At 64.5% G+C, this 14,641-nt stretch overlaps 1 protein-coding gene across 4 annotated transcripts in view; it reads right to left on the bottom strand.

Annotated features, from left to right (window-relative positions):
• The window catches only part of TAFA5 (TAFA chemokine like family member 5), a 164,429-nt gene that overhangs the window by 14,887 nt on the left and 134,901 nt on the right, over window positions 1–14,641 (bottom strand). For all 4 annotated transcript variants that reach the window (XR_012078945.1, XM_072973961.1, XM_072973959.1 and 1 more), the window contains exon 3: window positions 5,897–6,024. Coding sequence is in view for 3 of the 4 variants with exons in the window: in XM_072973961.1 (XP_072830062.1) it covers window positions 5,897–6,024 (128 nt within the window). In the remaining variant the exon portion in view is untranslated. The remainder of the gene's footprint in view (window positions 1–5,896; window positions 6,025–14,641) is intronic.

Here is a 14,641-nt window from a genome sequence, read left to right as displayed (position 1 = left end):
CCTGCGGAACTGGCCGAAGGTCCGACAGAAATGCCGTGGGCGTGGTCAGACCCAAGCGTTTTGCTTCTGGGCTCATTTCTCCAAGAAGATGAAGAACGTCGGTGCTCAGGGGGCGGGGGGGGGGGGGGCTGGGCCAGCCATCGACGCCGTGTTTACACACAGAATCTGTTAAAATGTCCAGCTGTCATCGCGGTGATGAATAGCCGGGATTCAAAGAACAAAACGGATTGCAGACGGGGATCGGCGCGATGATGGGTGCTGTTTGCTGTTTGTGCAGGTTCTGAGTCACGCCTGGGTGAGCGCCCACCGTCCGCTCTGTCTCTCGACACCTTAATCCCAGACCCTCCTGCACAAAAGCCTCTCGCCTTTGGGAGGACGTGGTGTGCACAGAGGACACAGGTCCCTCCTGGGCTCCTTGGAGGGCAGGTGGCGGATGGTTAGCTTGGGGTGGGGTCCACGCACCTCAGCCCCTGGATGGAGGGTGTCCCCTTTCACCACCCTCTTCACTCCCTCCAGGTGACGCCCTGGCCCAAGCTGCAGGTGCCCCGTGGACCCTCTTTCCTGACGTCTCCTGGCTACGCCGGCTCAGTGGTCACCCCCTTGGGAAGTGGTGCCCGTGACCCACGGGAGGTTCTGGGAGGAAGTGCCTGTGTCCACTGTGCGAGTGACCAGACCTCCCTGGGGGCAGCCCAGCAGGCAACGGGGCAGACATCCGTGTGGCGTGGACGTGAGTGGAGGAGAGGCTGGACCAGACCCGAGGCTCCCAGGCATTCCCCGTGTACTGTCCCCTGTGGTGACCTTCCTGGGGAAGCTTCAGGTTATTCCACTCCCTGGCGCCAGACGCATTTGGGGCTCAGCCACAGCTCTCTGGGCGCATCTGTCAGGGAGCCCCTCACCCCCTCCCTGGGGGAGCCCTCCGGGAGCCCGTCCTGCGGCAGCGGGCTGTGCTGGCTGCACCCAGCGTCCTGGCCCCTCCACCCTCACCCCCGGACGCTTCACCCGCATCCTCCTGAGGGTGGGGCCGCCTGCGGGCCTGCCCCCGCCCCCCGGAGGGCTGTCCCCGTCACGGATTCCAGGCGGGCGGTCTCCCCCGGCCAGGGGCGCGGCCGCGCGCGTGGAGCTCCAGCACGCCCTGGACCCCGCAAGGGCCGCGCTGCCGCTCTCCGGCCTGAACGCCGCCGCCGGGGAGCCAGATACCCTCTGATGTCTGCGTCTTTGAATGTGGCCTATTTTTTCCCTCTGAGTTTTCAGAACGTGTTTTTCATCTCCCGTGGCCTGAAACTTCACGCTGACACGCCTTAGGACGGGCCCTCATTCATCCGTCTCCGGCCCGGGGAGCGTCCCCGCGCACAGGCGGCGGGGCTTTGGGCGTCGCGAAGTGTTTCAGAAAATTCCGCTTTGATGGTCCGTCTTGGCTTCTCTCTATTTTTGGCCTGAGGCTCTCTAGGCCTCCCGGATCGCTCTTGCCGTCTGCTCTGTCCCCCTCTCCTACTTGTTTTTTTAAGTTCCACTCCTGCTTTTCTGAGATGTCCTCTGGTTGACGTCCCAAACACTCCCTGGGGCTTCAGCAAACTCTGCCGCACACGCACACGCACACAGACACACACCACGTGTGCGTGTGGCACCTCCAGACGCACTTCTGTCTTCTCACTGCTCTTTAACTCCTCGCTCCAGGAAGCTACCACCTCGTAGCACACACCACCCGACCCGGGGGTTAAAGCCACCGTGGCCGGTGAGCCTGTCGGCTTCACTGTCCTCTCCAGTGCTCCGTCTCCTCTGGGTCCCTGAGCCCTTCTCCCGAGGTCTGTGTCTGCCATCTCGCTCCTCAGGGATCCTGTGTCCCCACCACGCAGAGGATCGGGACGCTGGAGCACCGACGGGTGGGTGGCGGGCTTCACAGAAGGGCCTCAGAGCCCAGCTCTCAGCTCCCAGGTTTCTGCACTGGGCTTGGCGGGGAAGAGAGGAGTTGGATGCACAGGCAAGAACCACAGCCCAGGACCGCCCAGGACCGCCCAGGACCGCCCAGTGTGCAGGCAAACACCAGAGGCCGGGAGAGGCAGGAAGGACCCTCCCCGACACGTCGGAGGGTGTGCGGCCCCAACGACCCCTGGATCTCAGACTTCTGGCCTCCACCCTGTGAAGAATGATTTTTGTTGCTCTAAGTCACCTGGAGCGTGGCCACTTGCTACGCAGGATGCTCAGACCCTAAACCTCTCAGGAAAGAAGTCCCGTGTCCTGACTATGCCCTCGGTGCTCAGGGCTCGGGGTTTGCGGGAAGTTCCCTCCACCTGTGACGCTGGCGTTGTGGGTCCAGAGTTGCTCAGGTGTGATTCCTCCCCAGGGAGAGCCCCTGGTGGGCCCAGGCCCTGCAGGATGCACAGGGTGCCCCACCCAGGGGCCAGGAAGGGGGCACCTGGGAGCCCCACGTCTTTTCCACAGGCCCTGCTGTTCCAGCGCTTCCTCCACTCCACACACAGGGGGTCCTGAGCCCCGACTCCTGCATCCTGGGGGCTGAAGACAGAACCAGCCCCCCATCCCCTGGGGCCTGGCTCAGCTTGTCTGAGTCCACCTGTCCCCCTTTGGCTCTGCTGCTGCCTCTGCCCCCTTCACCTTGTGCCAGGGGAATCGTGCCCCTCCCCTCCTTCACGTCCTGTCCCGCCAGGGTTTCTAGGTGGCAGAAGTGGGAACAGAGAAATGGGACCCACATTCCCACATGGGACCCTGGACTTTTCCTTCTCCATTCCCTCGCCTGGTCAGCCGTGCCTCCGCGGACAGTGCGAGCCACGGAGCTGAGGGGGCGGCCACCCTGCAGCCTGGCTCGGGGAGCGGGAGCTGCATGGGTGTCAAGGAGGGGACGCTGCTCGTGACCTTGGGGAGAGCCTCGGATGTCCACCTGGTCACCTTGCCCAGGGCAGAGCAACATCACAGAGCAGAGACCGGGCACGAGGCAGTGCTTGGACCAGGGATCGCGGGAACCACAGGTGCCAGGTTCCCCCGTCCCCGCAGGACTCTGGGTCTCCAGCTTCTCGCGGCGGCCTGCACTGGTCACTGCGTTACCCCACGTTGTGACGTGTACGCGTCGTGGAATGGCCATCACCCTCGAGACCTGGGACGTGCTCTGATATTTTGATTCCATTTCTTCCTCCTTCTTTCAGATGTGAAGAGTGATGCACTAAGTTACTTTCAGCCCCACTAATGGGGTGATGGCCTGCACTTGGAAGAGCAGTGGTCTAGGGACTGCAAGCATCCGCAGATGCCCGGGGGTTCAGCTAATCAATTAATCGATGTAGCACACGTATCTATGGAAGCCCTGAGTTGAGGGAACCGGGCTGGCAGGGCCATGGGGCGGTGCCTGCCCTCGGGCAGCTCACGGTTTGGGGGACACAGAGAAGGGAGCAGCCATGGACCACTCAGAGGAGCGGCCAGGCATGATGAGGTGGGGGTGGGCTGGCTGCCCCTTTGGGATGTGGCCCTGGCTGCTGGGCACCAGGCTGAGAACCTGGCAGCTGGGATGGAGTTAGTGGTCTGCGGCCAACCAGTCATGAGGTCTCTTAAAGCCCGCCGCACGGAAAACCAGTTTATGGTACAACGTGAAGCCCCACACGCTAGTCTGCCGTCTGCAAGGGGACCTAGGTGCAATCGTGGGCGTGGGGCCACGAGTTCCAGTTGTAAGTGTTTGGGTCAAGAGCTCAGCAAACCTTTTAAGAAAGCTTTGAAAACAGTCACCGTGGGCCCGGGGTTCCATCAGAGCCAGAGACCCCTCCGCAGACACTCGGGAAGATGACAGAGCCCCCTGGACCCACAGCGTTGTCACTGGTTCTGCCAACCCACGCGCCCTGGGTCCCTGTCCTGGGTGGGGAGGTGACACGGGGCCGCCACACAGGAGGGAGGTCGCGGAGCATCACCACCTGTGTCCGCCCCCTGCAAGGAGGGTCATGCCTCCCGTGTGAGCACTGCCCTCCCGGGGGGCCGATCAGAGACTCTGATCGTGGGGCTCAGGCAGAGCCAGGGCCACTTTGGAGTCGGGCGGACCCGACAGACTCCAGCCCCGCCCCCACGACCCACCGGCCAGCTGCCGCCAGCATCTCAGCCTCTCACAGCTGCAGTTTTCACGGCTGAAAAGCCGAGGTGAGGCTTCTGAGTGCCGAGGGCTGTGCGGTCAGAGGGAACGGGCGCCTGCACTTTCTCAGCAAAGTTCTTAGCGGGAGTCAAGGACCTGAGGCCGTGCCCGCGGGGAGGGGTGACGGGGACGCCATAGGGCGCCCTTTAGATGCAGCCGACTCCCAGAACCCCCACTGGCGGGGAGGGGGTGGGGGGGCGGGGGGCAGTCGCAGGGAGCCTGCTGAGGGGAGAAGCCCGATCTCTGTGAGGACGCTGGGGGCACCTCTGCGGCCTCCTCCAGCGGGCCTGCCCGGCCCCACGCGGGCCCGAGTGCGGGCCTGAGCCCGCAGCCACACCCCTGCCGCTGCGGTGGGCAGTGGTCCGGAGCCTCCCCTCCAGCCTCATCTCCTCCTGACGTTCATTCAAAAGACCCCGGCACAGTGTCTCCTGCCCAGGGCCGGCCCGGCTCCCGACGCTGACCCAGGCCCCACAGACCTGGGACAGAAGCCCCAGTGGTCCGCGGCCCTGCCTGTCCCCAAGTCTCTGCCTTGTGGGAACGGCTCACAGAGGGGAGCCCCAGACCCGATTCACTCGAACACGAGGCCCCAAGGGACCCGGTGGAGGCCCACGGCCACACCCGGCTTTCCAGCCCCAACCTCAGGATGTGCCCCCGAGGCCTGACTTGCGCTCAGACCCGCCCCGCCTGCTGGGTGGGACCTGAGCATCCAGGGCTTTGCTCGGGGCAGTGAACCTCACGGGCCTTGTGAGGACCTCCCTGACACGGCCCATCCAAGTTCTCAGACGGAGGACGCAGGGGCAGGAAGGGGGTGGCTTTTCCTTAGAAAATTCCAGAGGGCTGCAGCCGCCACCTCTCTGTGCAATTCCTGGGGGAGACGGGATCCCAGTCGGGGCTTTCCGGACCCTGCCACCAAGCCCCAGGCCTCCCAGCCTCACATCCCCTGCATCGAGGCGGGACTCTTGGCCAGGAGACCGCAGCCCGCCCCAGCCCTCCGCGCCCTATGTACGCCTCGGGAGGAAGAGCCAGGACCGCGGGTGACCGCTGGCCATGGAGCCCGCTCCGTGCCCGCCTGGCCCGTGCAGCCCCACTGCTGTCCCCCTGGCCCCGGCAGGGTGGCGCAGGCCCACCTGCATCACTGCAGCCTGTGCGTGAGGACTTTTCCTCTGGAAAAAGAATCTCAGAGAAGACGGTCCCAGAACCACGTTGCTGTCCTCTGCCTCCCAGCCTGTGGGGGTCAGCCTGGGGATCCCAGGGCGGGCCCCTGCCCCGCAGGGGTGTCTGAGAGGGACTGAGTGCCATCGGGGGCTTTTGGAGACTTAGCTCCAAACAGCCACCACGCCTGGGGCAGGAGGGGGTGGCCTGGAGGAGGCCCACGGCCCCCCCCATCATGTCTCTTGAAAGGCCCCTCTGTGGGCTCTAAGCGTCCCTCCAGCCTGGAGCCAGGGCACGTCACCCAGAAACAAGACAACGTCCCTAGCAATCTTGGGTGTGGGCTGGCCAGCCCAGAGGGGCTTCCGTCCGGCCACTGGGCCGAGGCGCACTAGGTGACTGTGTGATGGAGCAGAGCAGCCCAGGGACAGACCGATCTGGCCCCAGGCAGAGGGGTCCCACAGCAGGAGCGGGATGGCAGCCTGCGTGCAGGAGCCAGCCAGTGACCAGCTTCCGCCTGTCCCTGTCACCGCCAGCCTGGGGCCCACCCACCCGTGTGCTCCGGTGCCCGAAGCCCACTCCCCCGCCCCAGGGCACCTACAAGAAAGCCGGGGGCCACGTACGTACCGTGGTGGTCTTTATCCGCCCGCCGGGCTGCGTGCACGTCCAGCCTGACCGGTTGATTAACAAGTCACAGCCTTCTCCCTCCAGACAGGGAGACATGTCACACCACTGCTTTGTTCTGATAATCCGTGCTGCGGAGAGAGGAGAGAGCCGTGAGCATGGGCCCAGCGCCACGGCAGGACCCGGGGCCTGATTCGCAGCACCGGGTGACATTGGGCTGCAAAGGCCCAGCGCCCGGCACCGGCGGTCAGCCGGGGTGGCCGGGCTGGGCCGCTGCCTCCTCCCTGGCCTCCCAGGCTATCGCTCGCTGCCCAAGTCCAGCTCTGCTGTGGGCCACTCGGTAAGCAGTGATCAAGGGCGTGGGGGACAGTTTCAAGGAGCAGACACGGCCCCTTCCTGGAGCAGACAAAGTGGTCTCATCTCTGCTGGCTCTGTGCTCACGGTGGGTTTCGGGGCAGGGCTGCCCGGCTGCCCCAGAAACGCCTCCAAGATGAAAGATGACAGCAGGCTCACTCCTGCCACCACCTCCAGGGAGCCCTCCTAGGGCCCACGGGCGTTGGGCCGGCTGCATTTACCAGCATGGCCCCCTCGGGCCTCTCTCCCACGTCTGCTCATCACTCCTGCAGAAGTCCCCACGGCGGTCCTGCCGTCCCCAGGGCATCTTTTGGTGACAGTAAAAGATGGCCCCAAACCTCATTGAGCACAAGCCTTAAACCCACGAAGAAGCTACAGGGTTGAAACCGCTTCTCCAACCTGCCGATCCCCGGGAATCCTACGTGCTCGGCCCAGAGACGGTCGGGAAAAGCTAGAGAAAGGAGGAAGGGTTTCTGAGGATCAGCCAGGATGGACGGGGTGGGAGGCTCCCGTGCGGCTGAAAAACATCTGAATCTGTGCTCCCCTTTGTCCCCTGGGCCGCACCCAGGGACACGCTGTCAGTGCCCGGCGCCCGGCTCAGAGACGTCCGTCACCAGGGAGGCCCGGGACCCAGCCCTGGTCGTGCTGCCAGAGCCTGGCCACACACGTCCACACACATGCACGCACACAGATGGGAAAGCAGAGGTCACACGGATGCACACACGAAACACCCACCTGCACATGCATAGGCTCCACGTGTGAACAGCACGCCATGCCCACGGGCACACACACAGATGCGCACACACGTGTGAGTGAATGCACGTTCACAGGCACACACGCCACCACACACACACGCGGGGCCCCTTCATGGGCTGGCAGGCAGGTGGATGTGTCTGCGGAAGGAACAGACACACTGATAGGTGGACCATGGCCAGGGGGGGTCAGCCCTGCCGAGGGCATGGCGGCGGTGCCGGTCACATGACGCCCTTTGTTGGCCGCGGGAGCTGGACTCACCTGGCCGCAGCCCGCTGCCTGCAGGAGGCGGTCGGAGGCGCAGGGCGGGGTCCCCACATCCCAGGAACAGAGGGCCTTTCATGCCACACGTCACAACCTCATCTCCTCCGGCCCCTGACGTCGGGGCGGCTCTTGGCTGGGAAGGGTGACCCCAGGGCTACCGGTGCTGACAGAGCATGAAGGGTGGGGGCTGATGGCGGGGGACAGCGACCCAGCCTGTTCCTGAGTCACGACCTCCGGGCCCTCAGCCCATGCAGGCCAGGGGTGTGGGTCACACAATGGCCACGCGCCCAGCGCCTGCTCCCAGGCCTGAAGGAGAGCAGGTTTGCTCAGACTGGGCCCCGGGGCCCCAAGTGGCCGAGCTCTGCCAACCTAGAGCCTCTGACCAGGCTCTGCAGTCCTGGGACTCAGCCCGGCCCTCCCTCGGAGTGACCCCCACCATCCTCCTCCCCCTCCCACACACACACATCTGCACACATGTATCCACCATGTGCACGTGCGGACATTGGCCCACAAGTCACCGTCCTCTCCGGCGGCCAGTGCCCGGGGCCTCAGGATGAGGAGGCCGCCTCCTTTCCTCGGAACTCCCACTGCGAGGATGTTCAGGCTCGGAGGCTTGCTCCTGGCCTCCTCGTCCCCAGAACAAAGCCCCCGCCAGTCGGAAACGACAGAACTGCAAACCTCTAGGGACCTGGGGCGCCCGAGGCTGAACTTTCATGCAGGGAGGGGCTCGTGTGTGGGAGAGGAGCGCAGGGGAGGGCCTCCCCTGACCGATTCAGGGCCGCCCATGGCCGATGCTGCTGCCCTCCGCGTGCCCTCCCCGTGCCAGGCTCGGGCCAGACCCCAATGCCTTGCCTTGGGTCTCCAGAGGGTGCTGAGAAGTGAGCCTGTGTCCCCACCGCACAGACACCTGACCCATAACAGGAATGAGGTGGCAATGCTCCAGGCCACCTCAGAAACGCCCTCCGCTCAGCCGCAGGCCCCCAGCGCGCTGTGAGCAGATCAGCTGGGTGCGGCGGGACGTGTCTGCGCTGGCCTGGGGGCCGAGCACTGCGGACGCAGGCTCAGCCCGGGCTCCCTCACCCGCGGTGCTCCAGGTGGGCGGGGCGCCGAGGACACTGGTCCGGGGGAGATGGAGGGGGCGGGCCACCCGGCACCGAGTCCGCGCACGGCAGGTGCCCGACACGGAGGAGATGCCAGAACACGCAAACGAACGAGCTACACGTCCAAACCCACTGGCTGCTTGCTCAGGGGTCCCAGTGGCCCCACGGCCACCAAGCCAGAACCCAAACTCTCCTGTCTGTCCGCCGATCCCACAAAAACACGTCCACACTTCCTGTGCTGGAGCCTGGATGCAGCCTCCTTACCTGACCCCGGGATGTTCTGCCCTGAGCCTGGTCACCCCTCCCCTGCATCAAGCCCCCTGCCCGCCCTCTCCCCTGCCCCTGAGCCCACCGGCCCCGCTCCAGGCCTAGAGGGTCCCCTCCCAGAGGCCATGTTCCGGGGTCGGGTACCAGCGGGGCCCACCAGCCACTCCGCCCTGGGTGACGCCCCGCCGGGGACCTGAGGCCACGCCCCCAGCACAGAGATGCTGGGAGCTCTCCTGGGGCCGGTGCCGGGGGCGGGGGCTCCTCCTGCTCCCCCGAGTTCACGGAGCCCTCTGGTCACGGCTCTGCTTGGAGCAGAGCCCTCAGCAGAGCCCCCCCCACAGGTGGGAATTTCTAGCAGGAGCTGGAGTCCAGGAGGGCGCTCTCATCCTAGGAAAACCAGAGCGCTCAGCCTGCCGGAAGTGCTCAGCGGCCCGCCCCTGCGGTCGCCCCCCCGGAAGATCAGCCCCCGGGGATTAGAGGACTCAGGGGCTAAATTCACGCAGATCCCCAGCTGGGGGAGGGATGGGCCTTTGGTTGGGTTTCACCCCAAAAAGCTAATGGCGCTTCACACCTGGAATTTCACAGCAGTCTGCAAAACAGCCTGGAGTCGGCCTCAAGGAGCAGACACCAGCAGCACCTTCCTGGGGAGGCCCGTGGCACTCAGCTGCTGCCTCTTTTCTGCTAACGTCCCCTGAGCGCCTGCCCTCTCCAGGCCCCCGGGGGGCCCCCGCTGGCTCAGCCCCAGAGCTCGAGTGGCCGCCGCTCTGGAATTTGCTGCGTTGGTAAACAGACTATCCACGAGAGCCGGGGAAATGCGGGGGGCTGGGGCCAATGGCACAGGCTGTCGGGCCCCAGGGAACCCGGGTCCACCTTGCTCAAAGGGGGCACTTAGCTTTGTAACTTCTCCCCAGGGGCTGTGCACTCCCGTTCTACTCCTCTCGGCCTCCCAGTGGGGGTCTTGGGGAGGTGGTGGAGGTGAGGCGGGAAGCCCCATGATAAAGACCGGCAGGACCCCCAGGCAGGGCCACCACTTTCCCGCCAGCGCCGTCCAGTTCCCTGGTCCGGTGGCGTTATCTCGCTTTTTGCTTCTGTAAAACGGCTTGCTGCTAGGAAAGCAGAACTTACCCCTAAGATTCTATTGGTTCCCTGAGCTCACTCCTGATTCATCGATTTGTAACACCTCATCTGCATAAAGCTCACTCCTGACTGGTCCGTTTCTAAAAAGCTCATTCTTGATTAGTCAACTTTTTTATACCTTATTTGCATACGATGTTGCAAAGTGTAGACTGGCAGCCTATAAAAGCCTGTGTAAACCTACAGACGGGGTCCAGAGCTGGGAGTGTTAACTCCTCTGGGCCCGCTGGCTTAATAAACCGAGTTCTCCAGCTCTCCGAGTGCTGCTGGGTCTCTCGCCAGGATCCAGGCTGCTGTCACAACTGAGCTGTGACACTGAGCTGTAACACACTTTGCTGCAACAGAGGGTCTGAGTGGACCCCAGTTCACTCAGCTCGGCAGAGCCACAGGGAGCCTCCTAGGGCCAAGCGCCTCTGTGCTCGGCCGCTGACCCCGTGCGACAGTGCTGGGCAGGGTGGCTGTGCATTCGTGTCTGTGTGTGTGTGTGCATGCTGTGTATATCGTGTGCACACGTGTGCATGTGTGGTGCAGACACGCTGGGCGGCGTCTGACATCTTATTCCAGGAACTGAACTGCGTGCATGTGGGGGACCTGCCGCCAGCTACACCCGCCCCCTCCCTGGCCAGGACACACGTGGTGCTGGGACCCCCCTCTTTGTTCACAGTGCAAACAAGCTTTGAAGACGGGGAACCTCAGGAAAGTGCCCCCACCAGACTCCCTCGCCCACCCCCGCAAACCTAGGAAACCAGATGACCTTGAAGACACCCGGCGTCTGTGGGATGGCACTCCCTCAGACAGTGACTGTGCTGACAAGCCTGCTGCCTGCTGGCCTGAGTCCAGACAGATGGACGGGGACCCACGGTGCTAATTTGCCCGGGGAACCTGGAGCCTGGGCCTCTCCATCAACGCCTGCGCCCTTGGCTGCTCGTAAGTTGCACAGTTCCCTCTGGGATAAACTGTGTCTTCATTTCCATTAACACATGAATCTGCTTACTTTACTCAACGGCTTGGAAAAATGAATCATCCAGAACAAAACCAGTGGGATTCCAGAAATCTCCGGCCACGTTCTCAGACACGGTCGTAAATGGACCTCATCCATTTACAGCCGGGATGGGGAGGCCACGCTCTCAGCAGCATCTGACCTAGAAGTGTGCGCCCCCTTGACTGTCCTAGACCATGGGGGTGACAGGGGGCCAGGCCACATCCAGACATGGGGACAGGGGAGGCTGACGTTAAATATGAGCATATAAGATGCTAATTATATACGTACACATGCACCCCCCCACGGGAGTCAAATGTAACCAAGGGTTCCAGAAGAATCTAACAAGCGAAGAGCAGGCACGGGCCCCGAGGACGTGATTGAGAAGCTACTGCTGCTGGAAACGTTCTGAGGATCCTAGGAGGGCCCCTGGATCCCACCTTTCTGCTCCTCGGGGTGGCACGTCTAGGCTCCTCCTGGGAGCAGTTACCAGCTGGGGCAGGAAGGTCCCCGGGGCTGGGAGGTCAGAGGGCACCCTGGGGAGCCCCCTGAGCTACCCTTCGAGGACCTGCCCTGCAACAGCCACTCAGGGCAGCCTGGCCCCGGGGACGGAGGAGTCAGATCAGCAGGGCTCTGGAGGACGGTGCAGCGAAGGTGTAAGGACAGGTGACCAACGGGGAGAGACCAGCTGGTCTGGGGACACCGGCAGCTGTGCAGAGACAAGGCTGCACACCTGGGCCTCCCTCGCGGGCTCCCGTCTCCGCCCGCCTGGGAAGCCCAACCAACCAGAGCGTCTGCTGGGACAGCGCACGTTTCCGGGAGACACCGCTGTGGCCTCACGTAGCCAGAAGCCGCTTCTGTACTCCCCGAAACTCCCGTTTGAAACGTCGGGGCTCAAACACCGCTGGACCGCCTGGCTGGGCCTCCCGCGACTCACGTGCTCCTTCACTGACTCACTGACTATTGATCGTTACTTACGAGGAATCAGCCCTGGCTTCACATCCCACGTGGGGGCACGGGAGCTCGAGAGGCGAGGAGACTGGCCGAGGCCACATAGCCGGGAAGGGGGACGTGGGGACTTGAGCCTGGGCAGCCCCACGTGCTCCGATCCCACGTGGCCGCGGGCGGGACGCGGGACCCGGCCCCCGGCCCCCGGCCCCCAGGGGCAGCGGGAGGACGGGCAGGCACAGCTGGCCGGCGGGAGAGACCCGGACTGCCCGGGAGAGGGCCGGGGTGGCGCAGGGAGCCCGCGCCCGCGCTGCTGCCCGCAGCCGGGCCCCTGGGTGAGGCGCCTGCCCTCCCTGTGCCTCAGGTTTCTCCTCTGCTGATGGGATGACAGTGACCGTGAGGTGGGGCTGGCGCCTGGACTGGCGGACGTGGGAGCAAATCAGAACAACCCAGCCAAGTGAAGCCCCTGCCCCGACTGTTCATTCTCCCGTGATTATTATGGGCTGGAACGGCGCTGGAACGGCGCTAGGACGCTGTGTTGTGGCGAAGCGCTGGCTGTCACCCAGCGCCAGGCCGCTGCCCGCGCAAGGCCGGCCCTGTGGTGGAGGTCGGGTGGGCCGTGTTCTGTGACTGTACCCTGAACACTGGTGGCCAGGCAGGGACAGGACAGCCAGAGAGACGACCAGGGTCAGGGCCATCGAGGGGACGAGGCGGTGACCCTCCCCCTGGGCCAGACCCCACCCCTGACATTGTTAAACAGCCTGTGTCGCTGGCGTCTGCTCGGTCCTCTTCCACCTCTGGCTCTGCTGGGCGTCTTGGCCGCATCCGCTTCCCAGCTTAGCTCTGCTGCAAACACGCCTTCCCTTCTTCTGAATTATTTTCTCGAGACATATTTCTGGGAGAGGGATGACCCAGCAATCAAAGGGTCTGAGTGTCTCCGTGTGCGTGGACGCGCCCCACCAGGCTGCCTGTGGGATGGAGCAGACCCTGACCGTGGCCCCTCAAGCGTCCTCCGGCGTCTGTCCCCTGGCGTCTGTCCCCGGGGAGCCGGCACCAAGGCACACGCTGCAGGTGGCTGTGTGAGCATCCGTGGGAGGAGCGTCAGAGGACAGCTCGCCGGTGGCCTTGGGCCTGAGTAAGTGTTCCCCACACACACCCATCCTGTGGCCATGAAGCCAGCGAGCGCCCGGATCTGAGAGCTGCACAGAGACACGGCGGCTCCCACCCTCCGCGGAGAGCTTGCTCGGTGGTCACAGCCGTGACCACAGGAGGGGCGGGGGGTCACAGGAGACTCCACGAGGCCTAGGTGCGTGCTGCCCCTCCCACCCCAACGGCACCAGGGCTGCGCGGCCTCAGTGGGGGCAACTGCCCGAGGCCCTCCCTGTCCCCAGCAGGTGCCCCGGGAGCATGTGGAGGGTAGATGTTGGACGGGGGTCCGAGGGTGGCATTGCAGGGGACCCGGCAACATCCCAGCCCCCGCGGCTCCTGAGGCCCGGCTGCCGGCACAGGGACGCTCGGCCCGGGACGCACTGGGTCTGTGGTCAGCGGTCAGGGACAGGCAGCTGCTTCCCGCTCTGGCCTGCCTGGGACAGCGTTCGTCCTGGACACCAACGACCCCACAAGGCTTCCTCTCACACACGCAGATTGCACACACGCACACACACACCAGGGGCTTCTAAGCACCCACGCGTCCTGCCTGGTTCCGACAATTCCAAGGCGCCGCGGGTCCGCCCGTCTGCGTTGTCAGGGTGAGCTGCGCCAACGCGCGCCCCAGCTTACAGGGTTGGTTTCACTCCCTCGACCCCCCGGCGCCAGGCTGCGCTGACACCTCTTTTAAGAACTGGGTAAATAAAGCTGCCCCAGGGGCCCCCCAGGGCGCGTCGGGTCTGTGCCTGGACCTGGTCCCGGTCGGCGCTGATCGCCGCTGACAGCCGGGAGGGGGCGCCGTGACCGCCGTGCAACCTTGAGTCACAACAGCCCCGGCCGCACACCTGGTTCCAGCGTGTTCTGTGGGCCCGGCTCCCAGACGTCCCAGCAGGGGATGGGGTGGGGCATGGGGTCCACCGACGGTGGACATGCTGGAGCGGTTTTCCTGGGTCCAAGTGGAAAAGGTGAGTGGGGACACAGGACAAGCACAGAGCATCCTGGGCAGGGACACAAGCCGACGCAGCCACTCCTGGCTGTTGACCTAAGTCCTCGCTGGACAGCGTCCCTGGTCCAGTGACGGTTTCAAAGCTCGCTGTGCTGCTGTACACGGGGGCGCACTGAAGGTGTCCGCGTGGGTGCGGGGGCGGGAGCAGGCTGCCACGATCACACAGGTGAGCGTCGGGCCAGGAGGGGTGCCGGGAATGAGGAGCGTTCCAGAATCTTCTCTGACCCTCACCCTTCTCTGCCCCTGGTCCGGAGTGGGCGCCCTTGTCATCGCGTCCATCACCCTCGCTGTTCCCAGGGTCCCGGGGCCCGACACGCAGCACCGCATGTGCGGGTCACGCACCCACCTGCCCTCGCTGGTTTTGCCCCACCACCGCCCCAAGACGGGCATGACGGTAATCCCCTAACGCCAACGGGAAGAGATACAGTAGCACCGGGTCTCACAGACCCCCTTCCATTCTGTCCTCATGGGGCCAGGGCAGGAAGCTCCCAGCTGACCGACGTGGGGGGCTCTGACAGGCGGCCCCTCCCTCACCTGGAGCCTGACCTCTGTGGGCCAGGGGTGGCCTCTGTGCCCATCCTGGTCGGGAGCCCAGGCCTCAGGGACTTCCTGGGAGCAGCCTGCTCCTCTCCGAGGGGCTGCACCCGGGGTCTGGCTCCAGGCTCCCTGAGCTGCTCTGGTCTCCTAGGTTCTCTTGAGATGGACAGACCTCAGTGAGCCAGCCCAGGATGCGAAACATCCTCTGATTCACAGGCAAGGACTGCTGGCAGCTTTCTGGGGTCTTCTCAGATACCCTG

The sequence above is a fragment of the Vicugna pacos genome, chromosome 12, assembly GCF_048564905.1.
Source record: "Vicugna pacos chromosome 12, VicPac4, whole genome shotgun sequence".
NCBI classification, from domain to species: Eukaryota; Metazoa; Chordata; class Mammalia; order Artiodactyla; family Camelidae; genus Vicugna; species Vicugna pacos.
The sequence above is the reverse complement of the archived record's forward strand: the minus strand, read 5'-3'. Positions and strand labels throughout refer to the sequence as shown.